Genomic DNA, 20,179 nt, shown 5'->3' with positions numbered 1-20,179 from the left:
GACACAAAGAGTGGACGGCAAAAAAAAACACAAGCAAGGAGACATGGAAGTGGCTGTGGGAAAAACTTAATGCTAAATGGAAAAACAGGGGGCCAGAGCAAAGGCAGAACGACGGGAAATATAATATAAATATTTTGTTAAAGAGGCAACTTGCTAAAGATTCTGGACGTCTTACAATACTGCTTGGTCTGGAAAAATGGAGAGGGCTTCTGCACATTAACACAGCTTCAGTAATGAACATGCACACTTCAGATCTTGGGCTTGACAGAATGGAAATGCGTTCTAAGTCTAAAATTGTAATGGCCGCATTCTACATACAGATGTGCACAGACTCCCTTGGGTGCCACATGTATGAAACTATGAAACCAATTAAACAAGACAAGACTGCAGTGCCCGGCATTTTGCTGCCTGTCCCTGAACTTCAGGTTCGGACTGATATCAGAGCCCTGTTGTAATAATCCAGTCCAAAAATAGTATTAAGAAGATTTATTGAGGTAACAGCACAGATCCTGTCAGGATAACAGCAAGATACAACTGCTCTCCAGTACAGAATGCTATGTTAGCAAAGCTCTGTTTAGAATCATAAGCCAATACAGAAACATAACAGGTCTCATGCCTTAAAGTGATACATTTACTTTATACAAATAATGTAAACAGATAAACTGAAAATATAACACCTGTCCAGGTGATGGAAACTCCCAAACGTACAGGAAGAAGTCGCCTAAGCCCTAGAAGGATGAGGCCCTTCATAAGAAGCCACCTCATCCTCAGATTGTGCTTTCCCACCGGTTTCACTCTTAAACTCTGGTGCAATGGTTCACCTTTAAACCCAAAAAGGCCTCTTCTGACGTGGTCTTGATTCCTTAAATATTGACATAGAAGCAGGAGCTTAAATCAAAACACAACACGGGTATCTCTCAATGTTTGAATGGTGGTGAACAGTAGCAAGTCACGATGACTCTCAATTCACTATACTTTTATGTACGTTTAAGGTTTTTCGTATACGTGAAATTCAATTTAATAAAAGCTTACGGATGCAGAGACTTCCCATTTGGGGCGGAAACCTCCTCACATAAAGATCGGAAAGGCCAATCATTTTATGTGTGGAGTTCTTCGCCCACACTGCAGCATCTCTGTAGTTGTAAACTTATTATTAAATTGTAGTTTGTGCATACAAAAAAAAAATACACAAATATTTAAGATAGTCTTTGTGAATCAGGCCCTATGTGTGTTTCAGTGTGTTTTTTTCTGGTGTTCAAATAAGGTTGATAATCTGCTAAAACTCTTTTTGCATTCACTACATGCATATGGTTTCTCACCCGTATGTATGCGTGTGTGCCTAAGGAGATTGGATTTCACATGGAATGCCTTTTCACATTCACTGCATTTATGTTGTTTCTCATCGGTGTGTATTGCCTGATGAATTTTTAGGTACGATTTAATTCTGAAGCTTTTACCACATTCATTGCAGGTATGTGGTTTCTTTCCTGTATGTATTCTCTTATGAAGGGTCAACAATGAAGACAGTCTGAAGCCGTTCCCGCACACATCACATATATGTGTATTTGTATACGGTCTTTCTCCAGTGTGCGTTCTTTCATGTTGAAGAAGTGCCGAGGATGACCTGAAGGTCTTTGTGCATGTGTGACATGGATACGGTTTCTCGTCTGAGTGAATCCTGCGATGCATAGAGAGGTGAGAGGCCTGCCTGAAATGTTTACCACATTCACTACAGGTGTACGGTTTCTCACCTGAGTGGATTCGTTTGTGTAACATTAATGTTGACATGGCCCTGAAGGTTTTCCCGCACTGACTGCATGAGTTTTGTTTCTCAGTTTGGTGAACTTTCTGGTGCGCACTCAGGCTACAGGACCATCTGAAACTCAACCCACACACACTACAGGTAAAAGGCTTCTCTTCTGTGTGAATTCTTTGATGCGTTTTCAAGGTCTGGGCTTGGCGGAAACTCTTCCCACATGCGGGACAAGCATAAGGTTTGTCTGTAGTATGTATTCGCTCGTGTTTTCGAAGGTCCGATGACATGCTGAAACCTCTCCCACATTTGCTGCATGTGTACGGTTTCTCTCCAGTGTGGATTCTCTGATGTGTGACAAGATATGCGGATTGTCTGAAACACTTCCCACATTCAGTGCATTTATAGGGCTTTTCTCCGGTGTGGATACTAATGTGAGTAGAAAGGTGAGTTGACCGTCTGAAGCTTTTACCACACTCTTTACATGTGTATGGTTTCTCCCCAGTGTGGGTGCGCTGGTGCTGGGCCAGGAATGAAGAATGCAGGAATGATTTTCCACATACGGTGCATACATATGGTTTATCTCCTTTGTGTATTAGCTGGTGTTTAGCTAGATTTGAAGACTGGCTAAAACTTTTTCCACACTCTTTACAGCCATATGGCTTCTCACCTGAGTGCGTACGCTTGTGTGTGATTAAGTGTGATGCCTGGCTAAAAGCCTGCTCGCATTCTGTGCATGCATATGGTTTCTCTTGTGTGTGTATTCTGTGGTGTATGTGAAGCTCTGACAGCCTGCTAAAGGTTTTCCCACAAAGATTACATGTGTATGGTTTTTCTCCTGTATGTACTCGCTTGTGCACAGCGAGACTGGATGACCCACGAAAGGCCTTTCCACAATCCTTACATTTATGTGGTTTCTGTCCTGTGTGGATTCGCTGATGCACAGCAAGGTGGCCTGACTGGCTAAAGCTCTTCCCACATTCGGTACAAAGGAATGGCTTTTCACCTGTGTGTATTCGTTGGTGAGCTGTAAGGCTCGATGATGTGCTGAAACTCTTTCCGCAGTCCTCACAGGTGTACGGCTTAACCCCTGTGTGTACTCTCTGATGTACCCTTAGACCTGATAATTGTCTAAAACTCTTCCCACACGTTGAACACGAGTAGGCTTTATCAGCACTGTGTATCAACTGATGAGCCATGAGATAGGATGAATGTCTGAAGCTTTTTCCACATTCTGTGCACGGGTACGGCTTTACACCGGTGTGTATCCGATTGTGTATATTCAAGCTGGATGACTTGCCAAAGCCCTTTCCACAAACTGTACACAAGAATGGTCTTTCTGGCTCATTAGCAGCTTTGCTAACACCTGCATCATATCTAACATCTTGCTTCTGTCTGTTCCTTTTGGTGCCCGTCTGCTTTTTCTGTGATTGATTCGGTTTCTTGTTGGGTTCTCTTTGCGATGACCTGAGGAAGTGCTTCTCTTTGGCTTTTCTTGATAATGTCTTACGTTGTTCTGTTTTTTCAGTAAAACGTCCATTTCTCCTCTTCATATATTTCTTGATTGGTGCGTTCTCTGTTGGACAGAAAGAAATTGAGACATTAATATTTCTGGCTATGATAGTGGGGCACATTTGATGGAGGGGGAATGAGTGCTGTGGTAGTGAGTCGGGGTACAGGAAGTGGAGTTTAATTTTCCTTTTATTGACCTCTTGTCATCTAAGCAGTGTGATCAGCTGGGGATCAATATTTAAGGGACATAAAGCTTAGATGTTTCACAATAGTTTGAATTGCTAGTGGTGTCTGTGCCACAGTTATTTTGCACTTGTATTTCAATGAATAAAGGTTTAAATGCAACAACAAAAAGGAGCATTGTTTTGATCAGGTTGTGGGCTACATGAGCACTTCTACGTAATAATTTGTTCATGTAGAACTTAATGCACATTTATCAACACCTCTCAATCGAGCCCAAGCAAAACCCAGAAGATTAACGCATGTAACGAGAAGATTCACACCCACGGAGCTGTGATCACTGCACCAGTCTGAAAGTGTATTGCACACTTTTCCTTTCCCCATGAAGACAATGCAGGGGTTAGCCCCTTTCCTGCGGAGCACGTGAGCATCATGTCCTTCAAGGTGGTGTGTGGAAACTTCCAGGCGCTTGCACCAGAAGCTTCGGCCATCTATATCCCACCCTGCGCAGATGCAGAAGCACCTCTGCGCTAGCTCCCCTGTCCCCCCAAGCATACTCGATAATGTCAGCATCTCGAGGGCGTGTCACATGTTGTCATCAACCGTCTCGACGGTTGTCTCTTCCCTTATCCTCACTTTCCCTCCTCCACTACCCCCCACTACTTTCTCTCTTCTTTCTCTCCTCCCCTAATTCTATTGCTGATTGTTTGATATAATGTTTACTTGTTGATCTTTTCTGGTATATTGTTGAACAACATTGTTACACTTCCTTTCGTCTCTCCTGTCGTCTCCTACCGCATCCTCCCTCTCTTTATGTCTCTCCTTCCCTCCTCTCTCAATGTATTGAGACTGAACTATTTTGTCTGATGCCCGATGGAGCTACCTGGTATAGCTATAGGGGAGATGGGCCGTGGATTCCCTGCTTGGTCGTCACCTACCCAGTCGGTCTTTAGGCAGACTTCTTTTCGTCTCTCCTTATTGTCTCTTCCCTAGCTCCTATCCTCTCTCCCTTGAATCTCTCCCCTTGTGTGCACTGGGATCACAGCTTACTGGACTTTGGACGTTGCCTTGACTCGTCTACCGGTTTGTGTCCCCATCACCCTTCCCCTCCTCTTCCCATGCTGTGTCTCTCACCCGCCCCTCCCCGCCCTCATTATTTGTCTACTTCCCGTGCTCCCATCCCCCCCTCCCCGGAATCTCTCACCATGCCTGCTTTTCCCCTTACGTATTTGTGCTTATTGTTTATCCTGACCTTACAAGTAACTATGTTGCCATGCTCTAAGAACTGTGTAACCTTTGTAATGATATGACCTGTAACTATGATCTGATGCTCATGTAAAGCGCTCTGATACCTCCGGGTCTAGCCAGCGCTATATAAAACTTAAAATAAATAAATAAATAAATCTTCACCATGCTTGGCAATGAGGTCGCTTAAGACTATTAAATGTTGCTGTTAGTGCCAGGGAGGCAATCTGCCCCCCACATCCCAGCTGCAGGAGTCTTCCTTTTCCAATGGTGCCTCTAAGGACCTGCAATCCACAAGAAGAAATCAACCTCCAGCCACCGGGGATTGTTCAGTTATGGGGAAAAGGGGACGCTCCCGGTCAAAGTGGGCAATTTGCTAATTGATCGCTTTCCCCTCAGCGGAAGTGGGGAAATTGGATCTTTGTCCGCACCAATCAGCCCACCAAGGAAAGGGAAACAAGGGCCATTTTGAATTGGTTGCATTTGCATCTAGGGGGGTTTTGTGGCCCAGGGTGGTATGAATCCCATGAGAGGCACCACTGGAAAGGAGAAAAGCTATGCCTCTCAGCAAAGGAATCCCGTATGAGGATCATGATACAATGTTAGTCCGATCCCCACAGAAACTTTTCCTCCGAGAGAAGAAGGCAAAATCTGACATTTTTGCTAGTTGGATTTTTGTAGGGCATAATGGATATGAAAAGCAGGTGTTCTCACATGGCTGCACTGCCATACCATGGACCCCACCCCCTAGTGTTTATTTTTCAGAAATATGTGGTGTTGATCGGTTTTACTGTGTGCCAGCTGACCATGGGCCCAGATAACCACATCCCTAGAAAGATTCAAATTACAAGTAAAAACCGAGCTGTCCCCAAATTGCATTTGGAGGTCTTCCCTGGTGTCTGTGATTTGCCCCCCCCCACTCAAGTGAGGCACCATATGTATCAGGAGAATTGTGGGAATGCTGAGTGTTAAGACATGTGGCAACCCCAAAAGTTTCTTTAAGTTTACCTCTCAGAAAAGTGCCACAACCTGTATTTTTTTGCTAAAGTTTGATGTTTCTGGAGGGCAGGTTAGGGGCTACAAGGCAGAGCATAACAGAAGCATTCAGGTTCCACTTACGGGAAGTGTAATCAGCCTGGCTTAGCCAGCAGAGACGACGCTACGCCTGCTTGAAGTTTTTCTTGAGGCAAGAGATGCAGGGACCATACCAACAACTATGAGGGAGGCGGGAGATCAGTATGCTCCTAAAACCAGAAGGAGATGGGTCAAATCCTGCAGTGTATCAGCCAATCACAATAATCAATTTGGACGTCAGAATTTAATGTAAATCGCAAGCCGTCCGTCTGCATACAACCATGACATGATGGATGTTACCTGATAGTATGCTATATGGCCGCAAGTGCTGTCTAGCCTTGATGGCTAACGGTTCAATCGCCAAGGAGAACAGGAGTGGGGACAGCGAACAACCTTGTATGGTGCCCGGCCCAATGTCAGGCCTCCGAACGGATCTGACCCACCCACATCCTAGCGACGGGATTCAAGGAAAGCAGTTTGATCCATTCTTGGTATTGTGGGCCAAAACCTATCACTCTGAGAACCTCCAATAAATAGCCTCAGTCGACTGTACCAGATGCTTTCGCTAGGTCGATAGAGACCAACGCCATCTCGACATCTCGATCCTGGGTTTCGTGTAGTACATGTGTGAAGGTTCATGCCTGTGAGTCTGCCTGGAATAAAGCCGTCTGTCTCCTCCAATCCTTGTCCGTCTGTCTCCTCCATTCCTTGACCGTCTGTCTCCTCCATTCCTTGACCGTCTGTCTCCTCCATTCCTTGTCCGTCTGTCTCCTCCATTCCTTGTCCGTCTGTCTCCTCCATTCCTTGTCCGTCTGTCTCCTCCATTCCTTGTCCGTCTGTCTCCTCCAATCCTTGTCCGTCTGTCTCCTCCATTCCTTGTCCGTCTGTCTCCTCCATTCCTTGTCCGTCTGTCTCCTCCATTCCTTGTCCGTCTGTCTCCTCCATTCCTTGTCCGTCTGTCTCCATTCCTTGTCCGTCTGTCTCCTCCATTCCTTGTCCGTCTGTCTCCTCCATTCCTTGTCCGTCTGTCTCCTCCATTCCTTGTCCGTCTGTCTCCATTCCTTGTCCGTCTGTCTCCATTCCTTGTCCGTCTGTCTCCTCCATTCCTTGACCGTCTGTCTCCTCCATTCCTTGACCGTCTGTCTCCTCCATTCCTTGTCCGTCTGTCTCCTCCATTCCTTGTCCGTCTGTCTCCTCCATTCCTTGTCCGTCTGTCTCCTCCATTCCTTGTCCGTCTGTCTCCTCCATTCCTTGTCCGTCTGTCTCCTCCATTCCTTGTCCGTCTGTCTCCTCCATTCCTTGTCCGTCTGTCTCCTCCATTCCTAGTCCGTCTGTCTCCTCCATTCCTAGTCCGTCTGTCTCCTCCATTCCTTGTCCGTCTGTCTTCCCGTTTCTTGTCCCTCTGTCTCCTTTGCCTGATCCTGAAAGCAGGGAAGAGGACGCTGCCTGTTCCCAGGAGCAGGGAAGAGGATCCTGTGTTCCTGGGAGGAGGGAAGAGGACCCCGCCTGTCCCTGAGTGTCACATCCATTGCGCTCTGAACATTGGACGCTGCGATGGGCCTTTAAGAATGAACTCCGATAAACATGGGCCGTCTAACTTTGATGAATCAAAAGCTCCCCCTATCTTCACAGATAATAAATAAACAGGAGCTAGGAGTATTGATCATATAAATGGCAAATAATCCTATGTGATCAGGGAGACTACATGTCCCATGATGCCGTGCAGACATGTCCTCTGCGCTTCCAGAGCATCAGCAGGAAGTGGGAGAGGCGAGACTATAAATCATGCTTCCGGCCCGCAGCACGTTGCAGGTTATTCCTTTCCTCAGCATGGATCTCGGCGACTGCTGGTAATGCATCTGTGGTGGCGTAAGGGGGTCTTGTCCCTTTTTTGGTTCTCTGTTTTTGCCTCGCTCGTAAGTGAGGGGAATCCAGGCTCTCCTTCAATTTCTTTCTATTTTGTATTTCTTGGAAAGCCTGAGACAGACAGCAGTGTTTTCAGCTGAGATGAATTCATGTCAAGGATCGATTAATGGTTAGTCTACCCGTTCAGATCACCTTTGGATTGAATGGAGTTAAGTTGAGTGAAACCATCAGGTTGTATTTCATTTCTTTCATTCATGGAAACAATTCTTTGGGGCTCAGACTGTGTGAATAAACAGAGAGTTCAGGACAGTAATTGATTGGAAATAAAGTGCCATTTCTGAGGCTGTGTTTTGTTTGGAATAGTACCAACAAGTTTTGAGAAAGAAAGACACTTTTCCTGCAGTTTACAGATAAAAATGTGAGGAATAAAATAGATTTTCACAACTGTGGAAATACGATCACTATGAAGTCTGGTTATGAGCTGTTGTAAGAGGAATATCAGGAGCCTTCAGCGGCAGGAGTATTCATTGGCTGTGTTTGTTTTGTTGTTGCCAATCGAGTGAGGTTTTGTTCTCCTCCCTGGCAGGAGCTTTCTTATGTACAATCATAATTCATATCGCTCATTTGGAACAGATTTCCATGTTCTAGATATATCTATCTACATACCTATATAGTCGACAGACGTCTCCGATGACCACTACTGCTGGCTGTCCGATTTAAAGCAGGAAGCATTTATCTGTGCATACAGTTATTCTACACATACGAGGTACAGGTCTCCCCTCAAATAAGTGTGGGGTCTCAGTAACTCGCTGTCAACTCGAGTAAAATTCATCTTATCTCCGTGGAGTATCCTTGGAGTCGCCTGGAGAAGACTTACTTGAGGGGCGAGCAGTAGTGGTCTTTGAGCGAACCGATCCGAACGAACTATCCGGTATATTGTCTTCACAAGTAATGGGTCCGAATCGAAAAGCGAACTGATGCTAAGGGACTTTTTAAACAATCTACTGTATGTCCTGAAGATGGTCTGACGGACAATTGCCACAACAGACCGAAACTTCGACTTTCTCATCTATTTCCCTAACATTTGTTGTAACACAGTGATTGTTTTCTGTATTCCTCACTTACTATAATATGTGGAGTAGACGATTGTACTCAAGATTTGTAGGTAGTTTCACACATCCTCAATCATGTTGTGTTGTTATTTTTGAATGTCCCCTTTTCAATTGTATCCATATTAAAATACTTTTGTACTTTTGAAAAAAGATTCTCCTGTGCTTTTGAAACTTTAATTTCCTCATTCAAGTACAGATTTGTTCAAAGGTTCAAGACCATTTAGGGTTGAACATACAAGTAAGTACATGCCTTACATACTAGACTAAGAATTCTTAACAAAACCCCTTGCAGGCATCCTTTTATTTATTATCATATAGATTGCCCAAGCCTCCAAGGGTATATTGGGGCCGCCACCTCCTTATACTGTAGAGTAAATACGGCGCATCCGTATTAATAATAACTCCGGAAATTAAAGATTTATCACAGAAAGAAGTGATTAACTAGATTCCTGTCGATTCACAGAGTTTTTCTCAGCAACTAGTTTGGAAACCCAATGAGGAATTTCAACCTATCACAAACCTCAAACGTCTAACCAAATGTGCGGGGGCTACTCCGAGGGCTTTTGGGCCAGTTCTGTGATGGAGAAGGGGTCTGGGCAAGGCTAAGACTCAAAGGTCACCTCACGAGGCCTGGAAGGAGCCCGCTCCCAGGGTCAGGGTCCCTCGACGGGCGAGGTCTGCCTCATAATTCTGTGTTCAGTGGTCACCACCATGAGAGGCAGGAGCATTTACTGCCCCAGGAAATTACTCACCAGGCACAAGGCCAGGGTTTGGAGTGGATGAAGCGGTGATGCAGCCCACAGAAGGATGCCCATAAAGAAGGATGGAGACCTTGACGCTATAGAACAGCGGTGCCTTGTACGGTGTCGGCTACACAGAGTTCAAACATAGACAAGCGCTTCACAATACATTAAAGTTGGCATTACCCCTCGGAGCAGAAGGATCTTGAGGTGCCGTCATCCTGGGCCTCTGAAGCTCCTGGAGGGGTTCTCCATCCACCGCCCGGACATCACCAGGGACACCAGTCTCAACATCTCCATCGGTTAACGGCATCTGAAAAGATAATTGGAATCTGTTACAAGTCTCGCCAGGTGAGGAGGCGGGAGCTGGAAGGAGAAAAGGTTTTACCAAAGACAAACTACAGTAGACAACACAGTCACAGCTGCACCAGCACATCTGGTGGAGACAAACCAAGGCAGCAAACAATCTCATTCCGGAAAATAATGAAATGTGAGGGAGGGCCAGCCTGTGCTGTAAACCCCGGCTCCCGTCTTCCACACTTTCGGCCAATGACGCTGGGCCAGACTGCATGCAGGGGGAGATCCCCGGGCTGATAAACTTTTTAAATCGAGGGGGCCACGTGGCTGGTAGCGCTGGGGTTGGCAGCTTGCTACATAGTCTGGTGGCAGGTCACGCCCTGTGAACAACCCCCACTGCACACGACCAAAAGAGAGCAGCTACCACAGCCCACATCGATACCACGGCCAACCACATGAAGGAGCTATTCAAAACCATCAAGGAATTCTCAAACCCAACAGCCACAGTGAACAACGTCCATCCCTCCCCAGAACTCTGCAAAACCTTCTCAGACAGGACAAAATCTCCACCATCCACACATACTGGGACAACGCGCACAACCCACCTCTTTCCGCCTCGGCAACCTCAACCACCCAACGAACACCAGCAGAGCTATCAACGCCTGGTCTCCACTTACCACTCAGACCATCACAGCCAATGTGCTGTCCATCTGCTCCGGGGTGCCCACCAGCCCCTGCCAGCCCCTGCCCCCCCCGGCCCGGCCCCCACCATTTTATCAACTTCTGACCCAACCCAATCAGCACGGAGCTCACCAGCATCCTCGACACCTCCTTCTCCACAGCAACATTCTTGGACAGATGGAAACACCCAGAGGCCAGACCCCTCCTAAAGAAACCCTCTGCTGACACTAGTGGCCTCAAAAACTACTGAGTGATCTCCCTGCTCCCCGACCCAGCCAAAGTACTCAAGAAAGCCGCCAACCAACGGCTCACCAAATGAATGAAACATAACCACATCCTCGACGCCTCACAATCAGGATTCCATGCCAACTACAGCACCGAGACCACGCTGGATGCGACCACAGAAGACATCAGATCCTCCTCGACCTCTGCTGCATTCAACAAAGTCCCTCACCGCACCCTCATCGAAAGACTCCACGACATCGACATGCAGCAAAACGCCCTCAAGTGGATCGCCTCCTTCTGCTCAGGACGCACACAGAGCATCCGACTGCCTCCCTTCACCTCTGGACCCAAAGACATTATATGAACGAAACCACAAGGATTATCCCTCAGCCCCACCCTGTTCAACATCTACATCAGACTCAACATATTGTCCGATACTCGTGAAACTTAATGAATCCTCTTGCTCATGAAGGACCCTCCAACCCCAAAAGCAACTTCTGCAACAATGCAACCAAAATGGATGAGAAACAGCTGCCTGAAACTCAACTCCGACAAAACAGAGGACCTCCGCATGGGGCCAAAGCTGGTGGCCAGCAGAACTCAGACCGACACCCACACCGACCGACCAACCATACATGCAACCTCTGTATCATCCTCAACAGCCAACTGACCATGAAACGACAAATCACATCCTCCGCATGCTCCACGGAATCCCGAGATGGACCTCAATCAACACCAGAAAGACCGTCACGCAGGCCCTCGTCACCAGCCGTCTCAACTACGGTAAAGCTCTCTGCGCTGGAATCTCCACCCAGCTCCTCAGAAGACTCCAGACCATACAGAACACTGCAGCCAGACGCATCCTGGACCAACTCAAATGGACTCACATCACTCCACACCTCAGGAACCTCCACTGGCTCCCCATCCAGAAGAGATGCCAGTTCAAGATACTCACACACGCCTAAAAAGCTCTGCACGACCAAGGACCATTCTACATCCACCACCGACTGAACTGACATATACCCACAAGACACCTGCGCTCCGCTGCACTCACCCTCGCACCCCCCTCATCCAATGCAGTCACAGCGGGAGCTGCGCCTTTGCCTACATCACCGCCACGACCTGAAATTACCTGCCCCTTCACCTCTGAATGACCCCTTCCCTGGAGGACTTCAGAAAGAAACTCAAACCTGGCTTTTCGACGGAGACACTGTACTCTTAGCGCCAAGGTACCCCTAGGGGTGACAGTGCTGCGCTATAAACTGCGGAATGATTGATAGATTGATTGGCATATCGCATGTTCTCCCTATGATGCAATACTACATATGCATTTTTATCTGGTTTTATTGAACTGTTCAATTAAATTGTTTAAAAAAGTACTGAGCTCCTAGACGTAACTTTTAAGAGTGCACCACGCCCGCTTACTCCTACGATTAGACGGACAAAAATCCAAAACTTTATTTGAGTTGTATTTATCCAAAATTACTAAAATTGTAATGAATTCCCAATTGAAGCATATACAAGCTAGGCTCCCCAAAGAAATAAAGAAGATTAATACATTTTGCCAAGAATGGCACTTACACACAAAGGCACACACGTTTCCCTGGCCTAAGGAGGGAACATTGGACACAAATATAATTGAACACACTAAAACACAAATAAAAACTAATTATGCAGGTAACGAGATAAAAGCGAGTCAATATTAGACTTATGGGCCACCTGTGAAGAAGCTAAAACCGATAGCCCCACAATGCTGATAGCGAGCAAAGTATTAGCACCTCCCCCGCCATATGCAGGAATGGATGTCCTCACACCGGCTCCCCCTACATTCGGACATTCAAATCCAATAATAGTAGTAGACGACGAGCCCCGACCAAAAATAGACAGTTAGGTCTAAGCACGACAAAATCAAAAACAAACAAGCCCTGATGCCTCCAGAGCACCCCAAGTTCCTAGGAAAAGTCCCCCAAAGCTCGACTCCCCGTCCACAACACTCAACACATGACAATCTAAAAAGACAAGTAAGGCACCCACTCCCACTGGTTTAGGCGAGCATAAATGACTCTCAGGAAAGTTTGTGGCGATTCTTGATAGCGACTCAGCAAGCTCGGGAGATGAATGGAGCTCCAACCCCCCCCCCGGAACTGATGAGAAGGGTGGGGCTACAGGGTTTGCCCAGGTAGCCGAGGAGGAAACAGAAAGTGAATTTGGAGAGGAAGCCAGGTTAATGAAAGCAGCGCGTAGCTCAAAGCAAAGGAGACAGGCCAGACGGAGCGAGGAAGAAAGGAGTGAACTAATGTCTGAGGTAGAAAGGGCACGCAACCAGGAGTTAAAGCAAGAATGCATAACAGCGCGCTCTTTTCATGAGGGAAGTGAAGCCATTGACTGGGCGCAGCGCTGGGAAGAAGCAGAGGTAGATTAAAAACTAATAGCAGGGCTCAGTCACACCGTCCGGACAACACAAAAGAGGGACTGATCAAGAAATAAGAGATAAAGGCAGCCTGGTACCTACCCGCCCGTGATGAAGGAAATACAAAATGGCGCCTGTGCGTACATGCGAGGGGATGAACGATGAGAATATGCGCTGCTCTGCCCGGGTTCACGACACAGATAGACTAACCCTACGAGAGAAAATTGCCAAATAGGAAGGCAAGACTTTAGCGTACTCGTTTTGTGACCTATTAGAAGATTGGCAAAACACATATAGTATCCCAACTGGTATAAGTCTTAGAACAATCGGAGAAGATATGCAAAAAACATTATCAGCAAAGAAATAAGGAGACTCAATACATATGTAGAAAGTGCCAGGGGCATCATGTTTATCTAGAAAGAAAAGGTATTTTACAGTTGTAACAGCACTGTAGGTAAATAAATATTACAACCCCAATTGTACTACGTGCGCGAAACGTGCATATGGTGAGAAAGGTGGCGACGCAAGTGACAAAGTGATCAGCGTAAACGGCGCAATAGTGATTGGTGTCGAATATATGCAGTGGTTTATACAAAGCAATGTGGCAACAAATGGTTTCAAAGAAAGTTTGTTTTGGATGTTGCTAGGCTGATGATAGCGTGTGCCACATTGCGGGTAGCGCCTATTATTAGGCTGAATGGTCGACGGCGTTTCGATCCGCGTTAATTGGGATCATCTTCAGGACTGGGTTGGATGAAGAACAGTGCTTTGGCGCGCTAGAAACCTCGTCTTTGACTACGCCAGACTCATCCGGTTCAAGTTGTGCTGCTGCTATCACTCCAGAGATTAAATCTCCCTTGCCCTCATCACCGCCGGGATCAGGCGCTTCCAACAGTTTTCCACACGCCCTGAGTTAACGGGTTACAGATTCAATTGATGTTTTCGTGACCAAGGCCAGACGTCCTTCGGTCTCATCCACCTTCCCTGCGCTGACCTCCAAGGCTCTCAGGCTGTCACGATTCATCCGAGCGCCTAGTGGTACCCACAGATGAGGTTTCTAGCGCGCCAAAGCACTGTTCTTCATCCAACCCAGTTCTGAAGATGATCCCAATTAACGCGGATCGAAACGCCGTCGACCATTCAGCCTAATAATAGGCGCTACCCGCAATGTGGCACACGCTATCATCAGCCTAGCAACATCCAAAACAAACTTTCTTTGAAACCATTTGTTGCCACATTGCTTTTTATAAACCACTGTATATATTCGACACCAATCACTATTGCGCCGTTTACGCTGATCACTTTGTCACTTGAGTCGCCACCTTGCTCACCATATGCACCTTTCGCGCACCAAGTACAATTGGGGTTGTAATATTTATTTACCTACAGTGCTGTTACAACTGTAAAATACCTTTTCTTTCTAGATAAACATGATGCCCCTGGCACTTTCTACATATGTATTGAGTCTCCTTATTTCTTTGCTGATCATGTTTTTTGCGTATCTTCTCTAATTGTTCAAATACTTATACCATTTGAGATACTATATGTGTTTTGCTAATATCTACCCCAATCCCAACGTGGTTGAAGGATCTATACTCCTGTTTATGCAAAACTATTAGAAGATTGGACTGAGGAGAGGGACCATTATGACAGGTCTTGGCTGAGGAGAGGATCGTTTGAGCCAGCGGAGGTGGCCGTAGTGGAGGATTGCATCAGGCATGAAGGAGGAAACCCCGCTGGAATTTCCTCTACATGCAGCAATGCCTCGCAATGTGGGAATGCTATGTTGAGGAGAAACCCGTAGAGTCACCTAGGATGAGAATGCACCCGTTTCTGCAGAATGGCACGGCGGGGATTATTTACGTGCCATGGCCCAGATGGTCAAAGAAAGGTTGAGAACAAAGTTACCATCATTCCTGGATGAGGTAAGAAAATGGATTCCGTGCTACGAGAAAAACACTGCAGGTATCAACCTAGCAATAGGTGACATTAAGAGCGGGCTAAGCAGCCTAATATGGGATCAGACAAACGCGGTGTTCCAGCAATCATGCTAACAGACACCGGGCATGACGGCCCATGTTTAATATGTAGAGGGACCGGTTATGGACCGCCCTGAGAGATATATTCCATGATATAGGAGGGCTAATGGTAGAGGACATGAAGCCGGAGGAAAGCATAAAGTATTTCCTAAAAAGTATTGGAGAATGAAGGGGACAGGAAACTAGACAGCCTTGGGCCAACACGGGCCCACAAGTCACACTTTCTTTATAATATACTGAAGAAAGGGCTACCAACAGAAATACAGAATGGGCTGGACAGCGTCTGTGGTTTAGATACCAAACCCTGGCATTATATACAAGCTCATGCACTCCTCTACCATAAGAAGCAAGAAAAGGACAGAGAGAAGCAGGAGCCGCCCGAGGAGACACAGCAAAATGAGTGCAGCATAAGCTGAAAATGACGGCCCTTGAGGGAGTAGCGATGTCCGCAGACATACAGATGGCACCAGTCTCAATGGGGGCGCCACCACAAAACATTACAGGGTTCAAACAGTATATGGTAGTTGAGGCCGGGGGGAGTTGGCTGCAACCAGACATTAGAGAGTGCTACTATGGCCTTAGACAGGGTCACCTGACAGAAAGATGCCGGCTAAAGGCATACCATGAGCAGCAGAGGTTAGCCAATAAGAACAAGCCACCACAAAACACCACACAATAGGATATGGGTAATGTCCCTCCCCCGTACCAAGCACAGAGTAATCAGAACATAGCCTACAATCATCAGTCACAGGGAGGTCCGCCTGGCGTCACACAACCGCAGCAGGGATCGAGTAATTGAGCAAACACGTGGCAGCTGCAACCACAGATCAGGAACCCAGCACCACAGGGACCGGGCCACAACCCCGGCAAGGAGGAGTGACAGTGTGGGGAGGTGGCCCATTCACGCAACCACGAGGCCACATTTTTGCAGTAATAATAAACCCAGGTTACCCCACCTCCAATTATAAAGGCAACCGGCATCCACCTACCCTCTCCCTCTAAAAATGGTATCAGATCAAAAAGGACCAATAAACAGCAGTGGGGGGTCAAAATGTTTACTTGTGTCTAGAAATTCAGAGCTGCTGAGGGCTGTGTTGGTCGGGGGTCTATACTAAATTTGACATCAAATGGTGATTTCATGGGAGCACAGAATAATCAGGTTGTCCAAGCGCCGACAGAAACTCAAACCCACTCTGCTGCTAATCCCACAGAGCGGGCTGTGCAGTCTGACGAGGGGGCGGGAATAAAACGGTTTGAAAAACAGACACACAGTACTGGCAGCCAAAGTCTAATCGGACGCATTCCAATCACCGTTTCTCGGGCATCATGCTCAGGCCTAATGTTCCCTTCATAGAGAGTAGTCCCAACAGCACCCCAAAAAATCTCTAGAAGCCTCAATATCAATGGCAGTCTCCCTTTCAGTTATACAATTAAGTCATCCTCAGTGTCAGGAACCATGTTCTTCTTGCGCCTGGGACGATAAGGGCCCGATTCACAGAACTAACTTAAGAAAAAATCCTAAACTTACTACTTTTGGTATTCACAGAAGGCATTTAGTAGTAGAAAAGTTAGGTTTTTGTTTTAAGTTTGACTTAAGACAGACTTAAGACAGACTTAAGACAGACTTAAGACAGACTTAAGACACCTTCAATGCTAACATTTGTTGTATCCCATTATTCATGACGAGTTCACCTTGTCATTAGCACTGAACAGGTGAAGACAGACTTAAGACAGACTTAAGACAGACTTAAGTTAGGATTTGGTCTTAAGTTTGCACGAGGGAAGAAGATCACCACACATCTTCCTCCTTACAAAAAAAAAAAAAAAAAAAAAAAAAAAGAACATGATATTACAAACAAGGAAACTGGGAAAACAATAAGCAAGAAAGGAAATTAAACTCGACTGTATGACACCCCAAGGAAAGAAATGAAAAGAGGAACCAAACACCAACGAATAAACATAAAACAATACAATGATAAAAGGAGCAGAAAACTACTCAACACAGTCTTTTAAATAACAAGCAGGTCTGCGGGTTCTCGAACTTCTCATGCCCCAATCCCTTACCTCACTCCTAGCAACGGTGTCACCTCTCGCTCTCTCACTGCCCGACAACTCACCGTCATCCATCAACATGTAACCGCTAATGCCTATCGTGGTGCCTACTTTGAAGAAGGCATACCCCCCCACCCTTTCTGAAACAGGGCCACCCCCCTCATTGTTCCACCTATCACCATTCTGCAGAACTATATGACACTTGTGCACTGATTTTACTTTAAAAGGTCCCAAGAATTTAGAGAGCCCAACCCCCACACGACCTCTTTTAATGTTAACCAAATCTCCAACGTCCACTACCCTCATTTAAGCATCAAGTCATCCTTGCCACTTTCCAACATCTTAATAGTACGCAACGAGAACCAACCAGGGTGCATTTGGTTCCTGGTTATCTTCCCCTCATATACTCAAAGGGGGAAACACCGCACACACCATGCTCAGTGATGTGATGAGCCCACAATAATTCATCAACCACTCTTTCTATATCCTTTCCATCCTTAAGGCCCGTCAAGATGGTACGTTTCACTAATCTGTTGGCCCTCTCCACAAGCCCATTGCCTCGTGGGTTATACAGAGAGGTGCGCCTGTATTTTATTCCACAACCACTCAAAACAACTTGCATATCAACTGAAATGAGCTAAGTACCATTGTCTGTGACAAGTATTATGCGAAACCATTCCTCTTGAAACACTTTTTGCAAGACGGCAATAGTGTTTCTGGTGGTCACCTCCCTCATAAATCTGACCACTAATCACATGGAGAAAACGTCCATTATCACCAGCGCAAATCTAAACTCTGCCTTTAACTCGTTCATGGGACCAATAAAGTCCATGCACTCAGTGAACCAAGGTTTACCTGGATCCTCAATGTGTCCTTGTTCCAATATTACACCTGTTCTCAGTCTCTTCTCACTGTTCTTACAAATCAAACACCTCACAACCCAACTTACCACGTCCTCGTTCATGCCAGGCCTCCAAAACAGTTCTTGTAACCTTTTCTTAGTGACAGTTTGATCAAGGTGACCCTCATGAGTAGGAGAACTAATTTTCTCCCTCCGACCTTGTAGTGGCACCAACTTGTCATTTCTCAAAATGAGCTCGTGATCACACAACAAAAGCTCGTCCAAAACGTTTACATATGGTCTCACACCCACAGCCACTGTACTTTCACACCTATGCCCCTTAACAATAAGCATCTTAACACATTTCAACACTTCATCGATTTCCATCTCTTTATTCCACTCCTTGCTAAACATAGTAACACTACTGGAATCACCAACTTTGGATTACAAAGCCACTGCGCCTTCAAGTTCCCTGGAAATCACTGCCTCCCTATCCACCTCTTTCCAATCCATGGACAGGTGTGATAAGCAATAGGCTTGCATATTGTTCCATCCGGGAATATGTTCACTTTTATATTTGTATTCCTGTAACCTGGCCACTAACTTTGCTCGTCTTGCTGAACTCTTTCCTGCACCACCCGGGAGTAAAACTCTTGACAAGTGGCTTGTGATCCATGCGAAGCACAAACCCCAATCCCCACAGATATGTGCGGAAATACTCCACTGACCTAGCTGCCACCTATGCTTCTCGCTCGATTGCGGATTAGTGACGTTCTGTTTCAGTTAAGGATCGGGACGCAAACGCTACAATCTTCTCCCCTGTATCATGTCCTTGTGGCAACACAGCACTGACTCCAGTGGCACTGGCATCTACAGTCAAAATAAATCCCCTTTTTGTATCAAACAGCACCAAAATACCAGCTGTGCAAATATCCTTCTTAACATTCTCAAAGCCCTCCTGTTGCTCTTCTCCCCACTGAAAACTACACCCCTTCCTCAACAAACAACGCAAACATTCTGTTTTTTCAGCAAAACTTTTAATTTCAAATGTGTTTTTATTGAGTTTTGAAAAGTAAAAGGAGTGGGCAGCACAATGCAGTAGGTGTGTATCAGGCATATATGGCGAGCGAGACAGACAGACATGTCTTCTCTACGAGTCAACAAACAAGCGTATAAATCATGCCCAAACGGGGATGCAATGCCCAATGCCCGAGAAAGTGGGCTTTTGAGAGTAAAGAGCAAACAGAACAACAAGAAACACCCCACCTCCCTCCCAAATTCCACGTCCCTCTCCCTCCCCCCACCCCGACCAGTATGCCTATAAACCAAAGCTGTTCCAGAGGCACTTACAGAAGCGCGGGCTTCAAACCATGCAGGGTCATGTTGGAGCTCGAGAATGGTGTGTGAGTCTCATAACGCGAAGATACTTCGGGCAAGTGATTTCATTGAATTCCCTGGACAAGAGTGACAGGAGTGGCTGCCAGGTTTTCTGGAATGTATCAGCAGTGTGAGTAAGCGTGGCCTGGATGCGTTCCATTCCCAGTGTAAACCACAATTTGTGTAGCCATCCGGTGTGGGTAGGTAACGTGGTGGAACCCCATAGGGACAGGACATGCTGTGACGCTGCTTGCATGGCAATGCCCATCTGTTTGCCGCGAGGCGAGCGCAGGGGGAACGTGAGAGCGTTGGGCAGACCTAAGATGGTGTATGCGGGAAAGCGTGGGATTTCCGTTGTAAATGCGGAGTCTATGTCGTCCAAAACTGCTTTCCAATACCCCTGCAACATATTACTTCAGCAAAACTTTTAACAAATTTGGAACAGTATTCCACAAGGCCCATAAAGAACCTCAAGTGATCCTTGTAGCCTGGACTGGGAACTTTTTGAATAGCTTCAAGGAGGTTTTTCTTTGTAAGCACAGCTTTGAATGTTATGGTGTCCCCTAAGTACTCGATTTGAAGTACCAGAAATTAACATTTGTCCTCCTTAGTGTGAGTTCAGCATCTACCAAACGCTTTAACACTTGTTGGAGTATCAAATAATGTTCCTCCTCTGTTTTACCGAAAATTAGAATGTCGTCTTGAAAGAAGATCACATTCTTTAACCCTTTGAATACTTCTGCCAACATGCAGTGAAAAACACTGGTCGCCAATG

The 20,179-nt window shown here is 46.3% G+C and overlaps 1 protein-coding gene across 1 annotated transcript; it reads right to left on the bottom strand.

The window, feature by feature from the left end:
- Positions 1 to 473: 473 nt before the first annotated feature.
- Positions 474 to 3,324, bottom strand: LOC144773664 (uncharacterized). The gene has a single exon (XM_078658812.1). It carries the CDS (start codon positions 3,304 to 3,306, stop codon positions 1,234 to 1,236), a length of 2,073 nt encoding a protein of 690 aa, XP_078514938.1. The 5' UTR covers positions 3,307 to 3,324; the 3' UTR covers positions 474 to 1,233.
- Positions 3,325 to 20,179: the final 16,855 nt, after the last annotated feature.

This window comes from Lissotriton helveticus, chromosome 8 (assembly GCF_964261635.1).
Source record: "Lissotriton helveticus chromosome 8, aLisHel1.1, whole genome shotgun sequence".
In the NCBI taxonomy this organism is placed as follows: Eukaryota; Metazoa; Chordata; class Amphibia; order Caudata; family Salamandridae; genus Lissotriton; species Lissotriton helveticus.
Note: the sequence above shows the minus strand (reverse complement) of the source record. Positions and strands in the feature narration are given on the sequence as shown.

Bases quoted from the DNA above. Each gene is read 5' to 3' on its own strand.
- LOC144773664 (XM_078658812.1), bottom strand. From the start codon at position 3,306: ATGAAGAGGAGAAATGGACGTTTTACTGAAAAAACAGAACAACGTAAG.